Here is a 21003-nt window from a genome sequence, read left to right as displayed (position 1 = left end):
ATTTCTACAGCAGACAAGACAATAAAAAAAAAATGTGGTTAGGATTTTAAAGACAGTCTCCAGAGGAAAAAAAAAAAACATTTTTGATTGTGTAACTGACTCATCCAAGAAACCTGTAACAGTAATAAGATACAGATTTTGAATATTTAAAATCTGAGGAAATTTGGTTTTCCTTCCGAGCCTGGCTTTAACACATTCACTTACCGTGCATTTTTTACAAGTTCTGCCCTGTATGAAAAAAGATTACATATAAAACATATATTTGTCAAATTATATCTAGTCATAAATCATCAAAATGATGTGTCTTATAAATTGGTGAAAAAATATTAAGGGATAATTTTTTTGTTATTGCCTGTGCTATGCGCAAGTTTTTTGTGTCTGCTTTTTGCATGGGTTGCTATAGCTTCAGAGGTCACCTCTCCTCTTATTTTCTGGGTATATCTTCCCAGAACTACCAGTAATAAAGTTTGTGGTTTTACAATGTACAACAGTGAAGAAATAAACGCTATAATGTTACCCTGTTTTTGACAAGTATAGTCATAGTTGGCACCTCCCCCCCCCCCACATATGACAATTGAGAATACTCGACGCTGGCAGTTTATAACATGAATAAGTCTAGCTTTACATAATGTTCAATGCCTTTTTTTTCTGCGCATTCACCACTGCCATAATTGGTCAATGCCGGCCATTACTTTTATGTAACCTTTAGCAATCAGATATGGGCCTATCAATGTAATCCAGTATACCCGAACAAGATAAGAAGAAAATGTTCACCTTTTAAGCAACACATCATCTTTAAAATTACAGTTAACTACATTTAAGCAAATACTCTTAGCTACAGTAAAGTATGATTGATAAATCTGTCTTAAGCTAAATCATGGAGATAACATAAAATTAATTTACGGAATCTGGCCCTGTTTGAAGAGAGATAAATGGTACTATGGTATCTTTCACACTGATAACAGCAATTTGACTACGTACGATATTTGAACTTTACAAATGATGCACATGCAGCTGCATTCTAGCATGATACTTCTTTTTTTTTTCACTTTTTTTAAATTTCTTCACAAAAATCAACGAGTACATATTAAAGAAAAAATATATCAATTATCCCATTCACATTTCATAATTTAAGATAATTTTTCTCCCTCCACGAAAGAGGTTTACTGTTATGTACTGTTATTCTGTCTTATGACCATCCACATTAACACAAATTGGGCTATTTTTTTTTTTTGGGGGGGGGGGGGAAAGGGGTACTTAGGATGGGCTTCTTTTGGGTTCATACCTATGGAATATTCTTTTCAATCAAAGGTCAATTTTTAAGCACTTTAGGGTACAGGTATGTAAAAGTCATCTTAAACTAGTACCCATTAAATTACACCCTTGGTTTTTAATAATATGTTAGATAATAATATGTTAGATTTATATAGCGCTTAATGCCAACAAGGCCTCTAAGCGCTTGATAGTATTACACCCGGTCATTGGATGCCTATGTAGCGCAAACTCAAGTTCCAGCGGCTACATCAGCGCATTTTGGCATTTAACCCTACCAGGTACCCATTTATACTCCTGGGTAGAGAGAAGCAATGCAGAAAGAGTGCCTTGCTCAAGGACACAAGTGAAATGCACAGTGAGGGGGTTGAAACTACTACCTCGAGGTGGGGAAACCAAACCGTTCCCACTGCGCCAAATCACTTTTCCCCCGGGAAACGACTGGTACGTAAAATTGGGCATAGGAATGGGCTTATCCCTGAGGTAGGCTTACACCTGAGGAACTACGGTATCTTCCATTATTAGCTGAAGCATCTTCACAAAAAACCGGTTGAATATATTTAGCATAAAGTCTATAATATCTACAGGGTACAGTTACAGTTATCTACAGGGTAAAGTGGTCATAAAAATGACCACTTTATTTGAAAATTTAAGTTGACTTGGCCCAGACAAATTAATCAGACATCGAAACATGTAGTAATTTCCTGCAAGACACTGTATAATAATTAAGCCTCAGTTTGGATCATTCTGAAGACCTCAAAATGTTCACTTTGGTTATAAATTTATACATAAAAAAGATGAAGTGGCTATTAAAACATGACTAGGACAGCCATTATTTTTAATAAAAGGAAACAAAATTATAGTGCATATTAAAAAATCTATTTTTTTTTTTAACTTGATGAACACCATCTGCTTTTTTTGTATACTTTACATTCATTTTAAGAACATTGATTTTTTTTAGGATTTTTCAGAAAACGATCTGCATTATTTATATCATCAATAAATGAATGCAAGATCAAAGAAAAAATGTATATTTTATATCTATTTTATTGTATTATATTTTTTTTCCAAATTAAACAATTTTTAATGAAAAATAATAGTGTATTTTAGTGCAATAGATAATCAAACTACATAGACTTTTTTTAAATTTTATTTTGAATATCTTGGTAAATCAGGCTTGATGTTACCATCAATATTGATGAGAGGCAGGATTTAATTTATAAGCCATGAAATACTCGCAATAGGGCCACATCACAACCTGTCAACAGTGCAAGCTGTGGTAACTAAGCCGAGATTGGTCAGTGTGTGGTTAGAACCCTCGACAACGGGGTTCTAAACCAGAATGGAAATCACATGACTGATAGGCCTCGACCTTGCTGAGTGTCAATCAAACTTAACAACTGACCAATCAGAAGGCCAGGAATATGCATGTTTCGTGCTGACCCACAAGCGCACACGTTTATGTACGTTAAATATATTATACATTTAAGCTTTTATCTTATGAGACCTCAGCAAACAATGTGGTATGGACTAGTTGGAAGGTCTAATTTTCAGATTATGCAGCATTCCGTGCACATTTTAACAGCGTAGTAATAATTGATCATACTTGGGGCCCGTTAGAGCGAAAAATGCAAACCGTATTCCGGTGAATTCACCGGTTAATCCCGCCGAGCCCACAGCGGGTGGTCCACCGTTCGAGCAAATTTTAGCTCATGTCGAATACCGTGTAACGAAACTATCCCGGAAGTAATTTTGTAAGGTCATTCAGAAACACCAATCCCATCAACCCATTCTTTGTTTACTTCTGCTTGTTTAAACGATACGCGGGAACGATTTGTATTTGTAAGTTTAATTCTCTGAATACTGTACTGTAATGGTAATTTTACAAATTGAACGTGTAGCTATGCTACTAGCCACCATTATGGCTACAATGATGCGATGTTATGTGGATGGATTTACTGTCCAATCCAACTTTGATTTCGCCGTGAACATGAGGAGGCGAAGAAGAGCGCGACGACAGTGGGTACTTGCTGTGGACGAACCATTTGGCAAAGCAATTAAGGTTGATTTATCATCGTCTCCGGCTCCAAGGCCATCTCATACATGGAATTCTACCCAGCAATTTGGTAGTCAAAATTGTCGCGGATAATCCAGATGGTAAGGTAATTAGGCGCGTGTCCGAGCGGTTTTAGAAAGTGTGTACCGGTGAATTAACTGGAAAATCGCACGGATATTTTTTCGCTCGAACGGGCCCTTAGCCTCGGATCCTAATAAATACTGACATAAACATCATTGAAAACATTCTTCCTAGCATGGCAAAAATGTAGTGGTATTAAGTTTCATTACAGTATAAATATCTTTATAGAAAATGTTATTACTGTACATTCTTTCGGTAATTAATAAGGCCAAAAAATAAATTGTTTGGTTGCCCTTCTTTTTTTTAAAATGATAAATAGGGGCAGGTGGAAAAAGGCTTTCTTTTTATTTTCTTTTTTAAAGATGCTCATCAGATGGAATAAAATAACCCACAGAGGCCTAGAATGGCAATATCTTACATCAGACAACAACTTTAGACTAATTACTAGGGCATCTGGCAAAATATAAATGTAAGTTCACTCACATTTTTTTTAACTTATAAAGAAAAAAAGCTAAAAAAAAAAGCTTTTTTTAATTTTTTTTTGTATTTCCAAATTCTATTTTTTTTTTAGTGAGTTAGTGATGGGTGGAGGAGGGCAAAAAAACAATTTTTTTAATTTTTTTTTTTTTTTTTTTGGCCTAATATGCACCCACAGATGTTTTTCCTAAATGTTCAACCTTGCAATTAACAGAGTTGATAAAAAAATATTGCAGACCTGAATACTAAATTGATTTACTGTAAATCAGAAAAATAGCAAAGCAAACCCTTCACAAAAAGGAAATAATAAAATTAGAGTAATTAAGACTGGACACTACAATTAATAATAATAATAATATGTTACATTTATATAGCGCTTCATGCCAACAAGGCCTCTAAGCACTTCACATTACTACTACAACACAAACCGTTCCATAAATTTGCAGCAATAACATCAGTGCATTTTTGGCATTTAACCCTACCAGGCACCCATTAATACTCCTGGGTGGAGAGAAAAAATGTAGCCAAGGACACAAGCGAAATGCATAGCGAGGGGATTGAAACCCCGACCTCAAGGTTGGGAAACCAAACCGTTCCCACTGCACCAAACTACTTCTATAGTAGGCAGTGTTCAAAAGGAGAAGGCAGTTTTGTATAGGCATGTAAATGTAGATGCAAAGCTCTTATACTCATACCTATTGATATTCATTCCGAACAATTTTAAGTGTTATTTTTCTAGTGGAATGATAACATGTTTGATACTTTAAGTTCAAAGAATTCTTTCAATTCAACTTTAAATTACTTTAGCGCTTTTAATAGTACTCTAGAGCCCAGCATGCGGGCTTCTTTTTAAGTTGTTTTTCTTGGTTGATCACAAAACATGGTTACGTCCCTTTATGTACTGCTTTGGGGAGGAAATTTTTTCACTGCTGATTTTCAACTAACTGTAGAAAAACAGCACTTTTGTTGAATCAATCAAATTATTAGACAGACATATATTTTTCCCATAAAAAAAATTCAGAAATTACAGTAGTATTAGGAAGAAATTGTGCAATCCTAGAAGGGATTGGGGTGGAAAGGAGACCAGCATTAGAAACCAGACTGTACAATAATCAATATTGATGCAGGATACAAGATAGTTTGTTAGCTTATTACTTGCTTTTAGTTCCAGGGTCTTTGGTCATTCGCACATTAGGTATAAATGAACTCTATAACACCCTAGAAAAGTTTATGCTATGAAGCAATAGTTCCAAGTGAAATGCTCTGCTGTTAAAATATCACCCTTTTTAATGTGCGATTGGGGGGGGGGTGTCTAAGTATTACGACAGGGATTCTGCAGTTTCTCTCCCACTGTATTCTGTATACTGTAAGATACTGTAAGTGTGGTCTATGTTGAATCATCCATAGCAGAATGCAGAGCCCTATAATAATACTGGTTGTCCACACATCAAACCACCAATCTGTTCTTTATGACACATGAAATAATCTATGTAATTAACGTTTCAAACGTACTGAAACATGTTACCATAATTCCAGGGATAATGCTGCCGCACAATTAAAAGTTGCATGTATGATGTAATGGCGTTATTTACATTCTTAACATCCATACAACATACTGTATATTTGATTTATAAACCTAGCTGGCATCAACAGGGGGTACAAAATAAAATTATTGCTAAAAAAAAAATATTAATTATATAAGCAATAATATTTTTTTTTAACTTAGAATGTATTTCGGAAATTTGGAATATTGCTTCCTGTTATTTAAAATCGCCCACACTCTCTGCACCTCGGGACTAATCTGAAGTCAAAGGTCATAATAACTAACACTAGCCTAGAGTTTTAATATCAAAAAGGAAGCTTAAAAGTACAGGATCAATGTAAGGAGGGCAAGTTTTACCAGGTGTGGGACTACATCTCTCAGGTGATTTACGAGTAGATAGGACCTGTGGAAGGGATAGGCAACACTCACAGTATCTTCATCGCTCCAAGGTCTCCTAGCAACAGATGACAGCATTAAATGGTTCTTCTCCCAGCCCCATAGCAAGCTCCTTCTGCCAATAGCATCACGGCCAAACCACAAACATTGTTTGGTTGCCTAGGAAAGCAAAAAAAGTACAAACATTGTTTGGAGGCCAAAACGTTATTGTCAAAAAACGTAGTCAGCTAAAAAAAATTTCTTTCTGTTTTACTCTGCGGGACGATCATGATAATATTTTTTGGCAAAGTAAAAGTATCATCCTGCCAGGAGAAAGGAATGCATAATAATTTAAAAAAAAAAATCCTTGCTTAATATTACTTCATCAAAACAATAGATATAGTACAGTTTGATAATTATTCACATAATCAATCAAATAAAAAAACCATCAATTAATTTATAATCAATCAATAAACTGCTGGAAAGTACAGTAGCTAGGCCTATGTATTGCTCATCATATTGGCCATTCGTAGCATAATTATGCTTTTTGGCATAATTTGGACCCCCGTAGCATGTAGCATTAATGCTACGCATAACTTCATGAAAATGTACCATAACGTAGTATAATTGATGTAAATTTCATTACATTTATAAAAATAAATTGCAAAAAAAAGTCATAAATGATTGCCATTTCCAAGCATCTTGAGGTGCCTATTTTAAAAATGTTCTCACTTCACCTAGAAGGGCAATTAGGTAAGGGGGTGTGGCAACAAACATTTCAAATCAAATTGACATGTCGACAAGGACGCGAAGCCCCACCCACAAAGTCACGAAAACCTTAGACAATGGCGGCTAGACTTACCGAGTTGGCGAAGATTTTCTTTGTTATCAACCTTCTTTAAGAAAGAGAATTTAGAGTAGGCGGTATGCAAATGAACATTATCTATTTCATGGAACATGGCGGGGAAATTGTTGTAAAAGCCTCTGTATTTCGCTCCCAAAGGAGGAGGGAAAAGCCGCATTCAGTCAACCTTGTTGTCGGCAAAGGCCAAGTCACTGATGGATGAGCACTGCTCGTGTAAATCTGGGTATCTATAACCAAGCATCTAGGCCTAGGCTTACTATGTTTCGCGTTTAAACCAGCTGTCTAGGGAAATTAAAATGTCAGAGAAAAAGTTTTTGATCATGTGACGCTCGCTGATTAGTCGGTTTATCTGTCAATCAAATCTCGTCGAGATGTCAATTGTAGCTAAACACGCTATTTTGAACGCCATAAGTACTGCATAACCTGACTGTCGTGTATTTAAGTACGAAAATATTAGTTAAATACATGGCAGTCATGTATATATCCACTATTTCAGGCATAGCATTGATAGCAAATATTATACCAAAAAATGGCATAATTTCATTTGAGACAGTGGCCACGCTGTTGGTCATAGAATTATTCTTTGCATGAGTTTCGAAGTAGGCAAGTGCCTACATTATTAATGTATAATGAAAGTTATGCCTAATGTTTGAATCATAATATTGATTTAAATAGTATTTTCTACAAAAGCTTAGATCAGATCTGAACCAGTGAGCATTATTCCTTAATATATTGCAGTTGTGGATTTTTTTTTTCTTTTTTTTTTTTTTTTTTTTTTGGGGGGGGGGGAGGAAATGGTCAGATGGCCTACTTGATATCTCCCCCCGCCCTTTAAATTTCTCAAAATAAAAAAAAAAACGGGAAAATTAAATAAAATTAGAATCAAATTGAAATCTGAGAGTGCCATACAGTGCTATAAATCATATATTTTCTTTCCTCAGTCTCAAGCATAGTGGGATTGAGGTAGGTGGATCCTCTATCTGTGAAGTACCTCTCTGGGCCCCTTCTATTTGAAATTCCTGGATCTGCCACCGTGGGGATCCACAAAATATAATAATGTTAAATACCAGGTGGTTTTAGAGTTAGTCAAAGTTCACTGGCTAACAAAAAAACAGAGAACCCTTGCCTACCCCAAACAAAGTTAGCCTCATGGAAGGACCTAGAATGTAGGGGTCATGGTACCAGCTGATGAGAGCTCCAACCTACCCCCTTATGCAATGCTAACAAAATTGTTATTTGGATATATTTATCACCATCTCGGAAGGAAAGTTTCATCAATCATCCAAGAGCATATGGAATAACCTTTTCTCTACAGGGAATGTAATACAAGCCTCCTAAGAATTGCCACAGAATTGATACTCTGATAATTTGCATATCTGCAACCCACTATGTAATCAATTATAACAAACACCTGGGGAGCTGAGACAATTGGGATGAAGTGTCCATCCTATTATGTTATTAGGACACTGACCACTGAGATGGTAGAATTTCATGATCAAAACTTTACTGCCCAGCTGAACGGCAATACCACCCCTCTACACAACGAACAAACCAGGCTCATAATTGACTATCTCTTCCATAATTAACCAATACTCTGCCATCTTGATGAAAAACCGTTGAGGTTGTACAGTAAATCACATTTTTTCGATTTTTTAGATACAGTAATATCATTTGGGAGTATGCTAAACACTCTTTATTTAAGGTGAAATGGAGTCAGCTAGATAATGCATACGATTTCCAATGACATAATAAAACTCAGTCGCACTTGCAGCAATACTGCGCCTGACAATTCTCAATAGTTAGCTTTCGCATCAACGACGTACGGACTCAAGGACGGTAATCTGACACAAAAATCCATCTGCGCATGCACGACCCCTCACAGCTTCACATTCTTGGCAACATCACAAACAGTTTTTGGCCAATTTATCATCCATGCAGAATCACGAACAACTAGCTCAAGCAGCCAATCACAGCTCTTTAGGGATACTAAGCAGCCAATCAGAGCTCTTTAGGGATACTAAGCAGCCAATCACAGCTCTTTAGGGATACTAAGCAGCCAATAAGCGCTCTTTGGGATGCCTAAAAAAGAGGGCGTGTGTCAGGTTAATGACGTCACACACTACCGTTCATTCTTCAATTGTGGAACTGCGAATGATCAGACCGCAGATGAGTATCATAGGCAGTCACAGTTCATTGCTTTTAGTCCTACAGTACAGTACGTCTGTGCTGCATTTGCGAAAGCTCACTAATATTTCCGAGGTACAGTAAAACAAAATCTGTGAAAATCGTTAAAAACTTTGCAATCTACAGTACCAACTGTTGTAATCAAAATTTTACAATAATCATAATTTCTAAAGGTTTATAATTATACTGTATATACAATTAAAGCTTTCTTTAATACAATTACAAAATTTTTGACTCAAGAAATACAATTTTATTAAAAATTACTCTTTTGATTCAACTTTATTTAGCAAGAATGACACAAAAATGAGGCTGACTTAAAGGGGATGTTAAAAAAAAACAATACTGTATCAATTACAGTAGAAAAAAAACTGTATAGTTAATATTATAAATTATACGCAGCATATGAAGAAGGTTAATTAAAAATTCAATACATAACATAATGAAAAGTTGGAGACATCTGCTCACTGAACGGTTCACTGCACACCTTAACACAGTAAATGAATCAAAACGGGACCTTTTAGAGTTAGTCAAAGTTCACTGGCTAACAAAAAAACAGAGAACCCTTGCCTACCCCAAACAAAGTTAGCCTCATGGAAGGACCTAGAATGTAGGGGTCATGGTACCAGCTGATGAGAGCTCCAACCTACCCCCTTATGCAATGCTAACAAAATTGTTATTTGGATATATTTATCACCATCTCGGAAGGAAAGTTTCATCAATCATCCAAGAGCATATGGAATAACCTTTTCTCTACAGGGAATGTAATACAAGCCTCCTAAGAATTGCCACAGAATTGATACTCTGATAATTTGCATATCTGCAACCCACTATGTAATCAATTATAACAAACACCTGGGGAGCTGAGACAATTGGGATGAAGTGTCCATCCTATTATGTTATTAGGACACTGACCACTGAGATGATAGAATTTCATGATCAAAACTTTTGGTCAAATACCTTTACTGCCCAGCTGAATGGCAATACCACCCCTCTACACAACCAACAAACCAGGCTCATAATTGACTATCTCTAATACAATATTGACTATACTAATACAATTACAAAATTTTTGACTTAAGAAATACAATTTTATTAAAAATTACTCTTGATTCAAATTTATTTAGCGAGAATGACACAAAAATGAGGCTGACTTAAAGGGGATGTTAAAAAAAAAGAATACTGTATCAATTACAGTAGAAAAAAAACTGTATAGTTAATATTATAAATTATACGCAGCATATGAAGAAGGTTAATTAAAAATTCAATACATAACATAATGAAAAGTTGGAGACATCTGCTCACTGAACGGTTCACTGCACACCTTAACACAGTAAATGAATCAAAACGGGACCCCATTTTCTCACAAAATCGACTATATAATTTGAATGGTTTCATTTGGCAATCTGGGGCGTTCGGATTATTAAACCAGATGTTTTAAGCTTTATAATCGTCTATATTTTCCTACAATTAATGCAAAATTGAGTGATCATTTTTCTTTCAAAGTTGACTACCTCTAATGCTTTTGCATAGGAAAAAGGTTAAAATTGTGTGTTTTTTGGTATACTTCCTTACTTCTTTTTACCTTTTTTTTTTCTTTAACTCTGCAACGACAGGTCGCTAAATTTTGGGGTGAACGGTCAATTGTAGCTCATAAATTAAGCTTTCTTGCCATGTAAGTCCCATGCTGGTTGCTTAAATAACCATTGATCATTTTTTCTTTAAAATTTTGTATTTAGAACTATTTTTACAATGTCTATGAATGACGTCACACGCTTAAGGCCAATAGCAGCTACGAATTTCGAGTTTTCTGAGGTTAGTGCATTCATGCATAAGATGTAGGTCAAATTTACCTGAATGAGCTTTTGTCGAAAATAGGGGAAAAGTTTTCAATATGTAAACACTGAAAGGTCCACTGATTAATCTCAGATAAGATAGTATAATACATACTCAAGTATCGAAATGCACGCCATCGTGTCGGTATCCCGACACGATGGCGTGCATTTCAATACTTTGGAGTAGGTATTATACTGAACATACAATCAGTCAAGAATACTAAAATTTACTACAGTACTAATCTTTGGCAAACCGAGGTTAAAATTAGAACTCACTTTTGAATCATGTTAAAAGGTTAAAGTCTATATATTTATAAATAGGCTAAATATCTTATCAAACTTTGGATAAAAAATTCATGATCTGATTGTATCAAATAATTGCAGAGGTGGCATCGTTTTAAATTTCAACGTGGGCTTGCTTTTGATTTTTTGTATCTTACTGTTAAATGTTAAATAAATTATTGGATGTTAAAATATTAGATAAAAATTACGTGATCTAGTTATATCAAATAATTGCAGAGGTGGCAGAGTTTTGAATTTCAATGTGGGCTTGCTTTTGATTGATGTTGTATCAATATTAAATAAATTATTGGACATTAAAATATTAGACAAAAAGTTTGTGATCTAATTATTCTTATTCTTTCTTTATTGTCAAAACACAGTGAGACAAAAACTCAAAAGCGAAACTAATCACTATTGTGTGAGCATGAGATTCTCAACCTCCCGGTTTCACAAAAATGCAAGGCTCAAAATTTCAAAAAACGTGTTTCCAATAATTTTTTTTCATTTTTAAACAAAAATATAACTTGAGAACTTGCGTTGAGCAAAAGTCATAAACCACTTTAATTAAATATACAATGTCTTCAGAAAAATACATAGATAAAAATGAATTAATTGAAGCATTTAAAAGATTTAAAAAATTATTATTTTTTATATATATTCCGTAATCAACACCAGATTTATAATTAGCCATTGTTATCAGCATACAACCTTACTCTACAATCCAAGTATTATTGCAAAGTATATGTGATGTTTAAGTGCACACACAGAAATGAAGAAAGGGAGTCTAAAATAAGCAAGTTTTTTTTATTAGATTCATGGGTAATTCTTCCCAAAGTCTCGGAAATTTATGGATAACAGGATAGTGGTGGCAATTGGTTCTAGCACAGTGATGCATGAATCAAAGGGTTTCAGGGGGATGTTTATTAACAAAGGTAAAATTACGTACACGGGAACAGTCAATAATGTTAAAAGGGGGGGGGAGGGGTTCATGAAATTCGTTATTATGTGGTTCGTTATCAAATAATTGCAGAGGTGACTTGACTTTTAAATTTCATCGTGGGCTTACTTTCTAATTGTTGTATCTTACCGTTAAATTTTAAATAAATTATTGGACATTAATTATTAGATAAAAAGTTATCCAATTATATCAATATTGCAGAGGTGACCAAGCTTTAAATTTCAACATGGGCTTGCTTTTAATTTATTGTATCTTACTATTAAAAGCTCTACTGCACATATTCATGAATAAAGTACTGTAAGGTGAAATATCTTTATTGAGTACAGGTTTCCTTCCAATTATAGACCACTTTTGGGACTGGCGTTTCCATAGTCTTTAGCAGCTGTGGTCTATAATTAGAATAATAAATATAAAAGATAAATTTATTTTGGGACCACAGAAAAGTGGTCTTTAACTGGAGGTGGTCTTTAATTGGTGGGGTCTTTTTTGGATTAAAAGTTTGTGATCCAATCACATTATTTTAGATTTCATAATCATAAACAGCCCAATCTCAGATTTCATAAAGTTACTTAATAACAAATTTCATGAACCCCTTTGTGACAATTTCTCCATGCCTTGATCAGTTTTAAGTATAATACATGGGCGGATTTACGGGGGGGTGTGCCTGCGATGCACCCCCCACCCCCCACCCCCTTATATCACAAAAAAAAATTTAAATTTTTTTTTTAAATTTTTTTTTTTTTTGTTGAGATAATTGAATGGATACACAATTCCAAAGAAAGGTTGATTCTATGTCATATCGCACAATGCATAGCTACTAAGACAGTTTAAGCGCAGATGCACCAGCATGGAAACATTTGTGCAATCCATCACTCTCTATCGAGGTCAGCAGGTATGTGCTGTCAGACAACCCCATGCACAGTGACCACAGTACACTGATATGTGTGCACATCTCCATTAACGACACCTCTTCAGTAGACTTAATCTTTTAATAAAGTACAGTTTTTGTGTAGACAACATTTGACACTTTTGAAGTTTTGCTTCCTTATTGTTTTCAAGTACAGTACCCATCCCCCCACCTATTTTTTTGCAAAGAAAAAATGACACCCACAGTGTTTAACTCTTCTTTTCCTACCAAAAACACCCTAGGAGTGTGCTATTCATAAATCCACTTGGTGAGTTTAGAACACTTGTAATTTACTCAATGTTAATATACAGTAGCGGATTTTGTTGTTTGACGACTTTTTTAACGGATTTTGGATATTACTGTAGTTTTCCTTTTTGCTGATTTTGTGATTTTTATGTTCAATGTTGCTGAGAAACTTCATCATGTTTTCTACAAGTGAAATTTGTATGTTGTCAAAGATTATGTTGTGAGTAGATGAATTATTACTAATTTAATGACACATGACATAGTTGCATTTGCAGGTACCCTGTATATTAAAATTTCTTTTAAAAGACATACACCAGTTTGTTTTTTTTTATTTATTTGTTACTGAAAACTATACCATGCTACTTGTAGATAGTCAAAATCGACTCAATACAACCTCATATTCTTCAAATGTGCTGGGTTTCAAGGGGGCTTCGCCCCCTTGGACCCCTACCAGGGGCTCTGCCCCTGGACCACGCCGGGGCCCTAGACAGCCCCCTGGCCCCCAACCTAAGGCTGCTCGCTTTGCTCGCAGATTACACCACCCCTTTTTTCTGGCAGGCTGCATCCGCCCATATTACTTCTGTCTCTTATACACATCTAGATGTGTATAAGAGACAGGTATCCGCCCCTGTGATACATAAGGTACTATTGCAATGCACGCCATCATGTTGGGATTCAATATTTTTTATTTAATATTAATTATATTTTTTGATTAATTCTTATTCTGCTTCTTGTTGTAATCATAATTTTTTAAACACAATGGTAATTTACACGCAATTTGGTTGTGATGCAACAAGATGTAAAATATTTAAATAATAAAAGACAAGATATCGAATAACTGCAGAGGCGGCCCGAGTTTTAAATTTCAAAATGGGCTTGCTTTTGTATTGTTGTACATTACCGGAAACTACTTTACTTTTTGGCACACATACCTGCCAATAGATTAAAGACCAAGGACCTTGGATGAGGGACAACAGTCTGGTGACTTCCGTATCAGATGAACACTGCTGCAGTAAAGTTAAAAGAACCTGGCCATCATTTTCATGACTTTGTATCTATAAAAAAAAAAAAAAAAATTATTACTGTAAGCCAACCTAAAAAAAAAAATAAAAAAAAACTGGCATTTAAAAAAACTGGCATTTTAAAATACAGGATAGGATATGATAAGAATATGTTTGGTGTGAACGACACCAAGAATAACTAAGTCCGAAGACTTGTTTCCAGTATACTTCTGGTGGCAATTGGGCAGTATGCTATTGGATTAGATTGGATTTATTCGGTGTAAACACCAAGGATAGCCCACGAAAGTCTAGAAGACTTATTTCCAGTGGGGTCCTTCTGGTGGTGATTGGGCAGTACACCGGGAGACAATACCCTACTCCTTTCCGAAGAGTGTACTGCATTCTTTAACGTGCACATGGGCCATAAATGCACACGGGACCAACAGCTTAAATGTCTCATCCGAAAGACGGTGCGCTATTGTAACTTGTATTTCAGCCTTCTAGCTGAAACACAAGGAGAGGCAGCAATGGGAATTAAACCGGGGACCTAGAGATCTACACAGTTCAGCGCACACACAGCGGCTACCACCAGATTAGCCGAATGAGCTAAGCTGCTCTCTTCAGTTTAGCCGACTGAGCTAAGCCACTCTATTAGGAGCTGGAAGTGGCCCATGGATCATCAATTGAGAATCAGTGCTCTAAAGCTAAGGCCAGGCAAGCATTAACCACATCAAATAATTTGACTATATTATTAAGTCACTTCCACACTATCACAACCTACACTGCGATCGGTACACGACCAACACCAACCAGTGCGATCGTGGCCAGGTCTTGATAGTGTGGGAGTTACTATAGAGAAACTTGCTTGTGACGGGAGAGGGTCATTGATGGTCGAGGAGTTTTCAACATTTATTGTGGTCAGTACTGATCCTTGTCACTCTCAGATGAGTAGTAGTCATTTGGCTACAGTGGCCATAATTACTTTCCACCAATAAATGACACATGGTGTTTTCATGCATATTAAATGAGCCATGTAAATGCTTGTAATGGGGGTCATTCTACGACTTACGCTTGCAAGGCTAAGACGTGATAGTGTGAGAGAGGGTACAATCAGAGGGCAGCTCCTACTTTCGGTCAGATACGACTGTAGGTCGGTGCGGTGCTAGGTCGCAATAATGTGAGAGGTGCTTTACTCTTTGCATGCATGCACGCAGACATTTGATCATACTGCTAGCACTTGTTAGCGCACACCGACCATTTGATTGTAATGTTGGAAACTAACTGACTATACTGTTTGCACGTAAACCACGACTGTATTGTTTGTATGCGCGGATCATTTGACTGTTTGCAAAGATAGTACGTACATTTTTCAAGTCAATTTATATATTTTATTTACACAAGGAAATTGTTTACCTCAATTCCACCAAATATTTCACCATTCCATAGGAGGATATTATTAGCGGAATCTTGCAGCGGCTGTGGAGTTAAACTGCCTCTGAAATGAAGCACACTTCCCAAAAATATTGCCTGCACCGAGCAAGATTTCAAGGACACATCAGCGCAGCAATCTGGACCTCTTCTTTTCAGCTGTGATTGCAAGTCAGCAATCTGCAAATTGATATTAATAGTATATTTTAATGTTCAAAGAGAACTAGGCCTACTGTAAATAATTGAATAAGCGCTTCAAAAACATTCAGAGGCATCAGTGCATTCATCGGGAACGGCGTTAATTACAAATAACTAGAGTGGCTTTTCTTCTGATTCTATTACTTTGGCAGTACATAATTAGAAGAACTTTGTGGGTACCTAATTATGTTTAAATTATCATTTAATTTGTTGTTTAAAACTGCAATTTCAATGATAGGGTGAGAAATAGGGCACATTACATGTCTTACTGAACTGTAAAAAGTACAAACAGTACTGTAATGATACTATCACATGTTATTAGCCTTGGGAAACTATAGCCTAGCGTTTTGTAATTTAAATGTTTAATTGCATTTTTTCTGTTTATATGCTTCTTGTTAAAAAATATATCATAAATGTTTAAAATTTCTTTCTACTGCAGAAAATAAGTAAAACTGAATACACGGAAGTACAGTAAAATTTACTGAGAATATAAACTCAAAACTTAGCTATATTTCAATTCAATTTAATTAAATTGAATCTATTGCTTTAATATACCATCAATGGATATTATCCACCAACAAACATTTATAAAATAAAACAAGTTACAATTAAATAATGTTACAACAAGATACTCTAGGTACTGTATGGGTAGAAAAAAAAGGTGAGTTAATATTAGCCTACATGTTCGGGATGGGAGTGGGGAGGGGAGATAACCAACCAACAGGGAGTATGCAAGAATAAAGCATGGTTCCAATATAATCGCTACACACTATCGCCAGCAACTTTCGGTGATTCTAATTGGTTGGTCGATTATATGGAAAAGGAATTGATGTTTTAAAGTGGGAGGTATGACACGGGTTTGAAAAGAGGCTATTATAGCGGGAGATGCAAAGAGAAATATTGCATTGGCAATGTAAAGAGAGGTAGTAGTGTGAGTGAAGGGGATTGTTTTCACTCTGGGCAATCTTCCCAAGGCTGCAGAGGGTGTGTGCGTGTGGGTGGGTGCAAAACATGTATTTGAGTTTCTAATTATTAAACTGATTAAATATGGTATGAAAAGCAGAATGTGTAGTTTGAGTCTGAAATTATTTTGGAGTTCAGTTGTTATGAACTATAGAATCTGTACTTCCGATGTTTAATGATGAAGCCTAGAAAACGAGCTCCTTAACGATCTACTAAACTGAGGTGCAGTAGGGATATTTGTAGACTTTACATTCTTATCAGTCCACGTTTTGAACAGTAAGCTCTGAACTCTCCGTGACTGGGGTCATAAAAAGTTCAAGCTGGTCAGTATAAATAGCCAATTCATAGGTACGTAATGAATAGGAATTTTTCTACCGTATCAGTGATTAATGTTCACAACTTTCAGATTACAAAGTGATTTGTCATTGAAGGTGTAAATCACTATAAATTTGCTCTTTAAGGTTTTTACTGAAAATTGAGTTAGCAACATTAAAAAAAAAGATATACAGTACTCTGCTTTTTCTATTTTTCTCAAGTTCTTAAGGTTATTTTTTTTTTTTTCAATTCTGTATTTAGTTCTTCAATTACAATTTATTTCATTAAAAAAACTAACTGACATTGTAAACCTTTAGTGGTTGAAATAGCATACATACTTTTATTTTTAGTTTTTTTCTTGGCAAAAAACTGTTGTATGCCCATATATAGTCATGATGTACTTATATGGTTATAATGTGAAGTCACCATGACAATATTAAGGTATGTCACTTGGTTTTATCAAATAAAATTCTGAGTTTGGACAGGACCTCAGATTAGATATGGTTATTAGAGCTTGATCTATAATTACCTCCATCTATTTTTCAATTCTGACAAGAATTTTTTACTTTGGCCTATAAAATATTTATGACCTTTAATTCAAATTCATCCTAGTACAGCATTAGAGATTTTTTATGACCATTAAGGCTCAGACAATTGAAATTCAGTGTTTAAAATAAATACATACATGTAGCTCCAGTCTGAAATGACTGTTAGTGATTAGTGAAAAAAAAATATTTAAAAAAAAATCTCTTTAATTACCTTAGATGAAAATGATTCCACAGAAGAACCAATAAGGCAGGAAATTCCACACATTATGATTTCAACAAAAAGTTATGTATCTGAGAAAATGAAATCAAATTTTTAGAACTTAAAAATGTGTTCAAAATTATACCATCTGAATTGATCAAAATAAATTAATTAAATTCTTCACTTTATTCACTTGTTCTCTTAACTACTACACTAGTAGGCGTACAAACAAGTGCCGGGAACCAAGGAGGCCAAGACCAGTAATTAGGCTACCGCACTAATCCTAATTATTTAAATTAAACTTATTAAAGTAATAATAATAAAAAAAAAAATTTTTTAAATCAGAAATTAGTCAAGAACAGGCAAAACAATGTACAGAACAAACAAGCAGGCCAAGCCGGGAAGAACTGGACTGTTGTCGAAAAATCTCAATATTTACAGCATTAGCAAACCATTAAGACAAAATTTTCAAGTTCAATTTCCAATCAGTTTGGTTAGTTTACTGGGAATTATGATGATCTTTACAGCAATTACAAGGGACGGCCACCATAGCAATCTCCATGTAAAACACCGCTGCCAGTTATTGTTTATATTATATCTAACACCCAAGTTAGGTCATGTGACACCCATCAACGAATCAATCTATTGTGGAATCCAAAATGGCATCGAAAAACTGTTTGACTTTAAAATTTGACGTACAGTTCGTTAATTAATGGAAAACACAACAATTTGGCATGTAAATAAATAACATCGACTTAAAAATTATTCGAGAAAAGTTGACTGTGTGACAATAAATTCAATCTTGAATCTTGAACATAAACTTTCATCAACTGAGCTGACTATAAATACAGTACATCAACTTTTGGATGTTAATGATTGTTAATAATTACTTAACTTAAAGTACTATGAATTTACAATAGAAAATCTTGATATCAAATAACAACAATTTACTCTTAGAAGCTATACATTTTACAAAAGCAAATGAACACCAAATACATAAATTGCTTATGATTGGGTGTCCTATGGAAAATTCTTAAAAGCTATAGCACCCTGGAATACCTTTTGGACATAATTGGTTTAAAATAAAGTAGGTCACAAAATAGGTCACACTTTACAAACACTCCAACCTGGTAAGTTTTCCATGTGATTTATTTAAGTATTCTCACAAATACGTGTCTAATTTTATTAATGTTTTAAATTATTACGAGTAAATGTACAGATTGAACGTCTGGTTTCCATAAAAACACTACACGCTAGTAGTGATAGCAGTCAGCGATGCTTCCAGATGGCATCTGACCTGAAATTGGTGAGTACTGTTACTAGTAGCAGTCAAAAGAGGATTTTGGTAGTATTAAACTATAAGTTTGAAAATCAGCACCATCTTATATTGTACAGTAGACCTACTGTACTTTCAACAAGATAGATAGAGTACATGTAGAGGCCTCTCATCTACAGTAATTAAAGATCCCTCCATCCAATTAAAGCATCTCCAATTAAAAAACATTCTCTGTGAACCCAAATTATCTTAGACCAAAACTGCTAGACCATGGAAACCAAAGTTGTCGTTAATTGAAGGGAGACGTGTAGTTTAATATTTGCCATAAAAATATCAAACACTTACTGTTCAGCCACCTAAATGATAAATCTATCCCAGATGGTAACAAAAATTTAGCCTAGAAATCTACAGAGAAGCCCATTGGCTTCTTTTCGAGTATTGTAGGCATCTATTATAAATTTTACGGTATATCCTCCACGCAAAAATTAGCCCTAGAAATCCGTCCACGCTTCCACAAAATATTAGGGCCGATAGACTAGCCTAGCCTAGCGGCCTTAACTTAGGCCTACACACATAGATGGTAGGCTAGACTAGGCATACATTCAGTGTGCTCATCGCCAGCCAGGCAAATTCCCGATCAATCCTCATCACCTTTTCTCAATTACCTAGGCCCTAGGATAGGCCTAGCTAGCTTGTGCCCTGCCTGGCCTAGTAGGCCTTGGCCAGGCGCTCGGACAGATCGCATATCGACGATCTTAACAGAGTCTGGGGCCTAGCCAAAAAGACATCCGTTAAAATTCATATTTCTTAATTTAACTATGAACCAACGAAAAACACAAACTTACTCATGCTAATACATTTCCTGTAATAGACTGTACAAACTTGGTTTGAAATTAATGAACGAACTTATTCAGTACAATAAAGCAACAACACGTATCAACAACAGATTACACATGTTACTCGTTGATAATGCCACGTTTTCAAGTATAGGGAAACCAATGATATAATTATACAAATCAACGGGTAAATAGCTACGACAATGAATGAAAGTTGGCAGGTCTATTTCAGGTTTGTCTCCAAATACAGAACAATATTTTTATAAAGTAAATAAATATTAAAAAATAATAAGGATGGAGAAAAAAATGTTTCGATATATAATAATAATAATAATAATAATAATAATAATAATAATAATAATAATAATAATAATAATAATAATAATAATAATAATAACAATAATAATAACAATAATAATAATAATAATAATAATAATAATAATAATAATAATAATAATAATAATAATAATAATAATAATAATAATAATAATAATAATAATAATAATAATAATAATTTAATAAATTTAAAATCATAAACCTAAATCACACTTTTAGAAATTTATGGATGGTCCACGATGTCTTGAGAAAACACTGTGCATGTACATATACTCAGGCCTATAACCTAATTTCTGATGACACAACATAAAACGTTGCTGCAACGTAGTGGATAACGATATTTTGGTACATAACCTAACCACAACATTCACAAAGTTCGCGAATTTTATAATAAAGCTTGTGTTGAGTCGGGTTCGAATTCCCATTGGATACCTCCATCTCAAAATGTATTAACATCAGGAGTGGACTCAAGGGTAGACTTCCCTTTTTTTGATATTTTTATGGGGAAAAAGAAAATCATATCAGGTCAACTAGATTATGTTTGTGGTCTGTCTTTCACCTCATCTCTAACGTGGTGGGTTTGAAGTTGTCCTTTTTTTAAAGTACCTCACTAAAGCCCATCTATTTCGATTCGTGGGTCCGCCACTTATTATAATGTGTGCTAATCCTATAATGTTTTTATGGCATAATGATCATATATTTTTGTTTGAATATATTATTATTATTATGATGTATGAGATTCAAAATTGATAATCATAATTATAAATATGTTTTGAGATGATGATGATGATGATGATGATGATGATGATGATGATGATGATGGTG

General features: G+C 34.7%; 1 protein-coding gene across 1 annotated transcript in view; it reads right to left on the bottom strand.

Annotated features, from left to right (window-relative positions):
* The window catches only part of LOC117102333 (asparagine synthetase domain-containing protein 1-like), a gene marked incomplete at its 3' end in the record, with an annotated part of 32171 nt that extends 12182 nt beyond the window's left edge, over window positions 1–19989 (bottom strand). The window contains exons 1-5 of the mRNA XM_033242600.1: window positions 19852–19989; window positions 17743–17822; window positions 15493–15687; window positions 14011–14133; window positions 5859–5984 (exon numbers count right to left, since the gene is read on the bottom strand). Of these exons, the coding sequence (XP_033098491.1) occupies window positions 5859–5984; window positions 14011–14133; window positions 15493–15687; window positions 17743–17796 (498 nt within the window). The remainder of the gene's footprint in view (window positions 1–5858; window positions 5985–14010; window positions 14134–15492; window positions 15688–17742; window positions 17823–19851) is intronic.
* Window positions 19990–21003: the final 1014 nt, after the last annotated feature.

This window comes from Anneissia japonica, unplaced genomic scaffold (genome assembly GCF_011630105.1).
Source record: "Anneissia japonica isolate Jap-2015-1 unplaced genomic scaffold, ASM1163010v1 scaffold1147_len264814_cov175, whole genome shotgun sequence".
Lineage (NCBI taxonomy): Eukaryota > Metazoa > Echinodermata > Crinoidea > Comatulida > Comatulidae > Anneissia > Anneissia japonica.
Note: the sequence above shows the minus strand (reverse complement) of the source record. Positions and strands in the feature narration are given on the sequence as shown.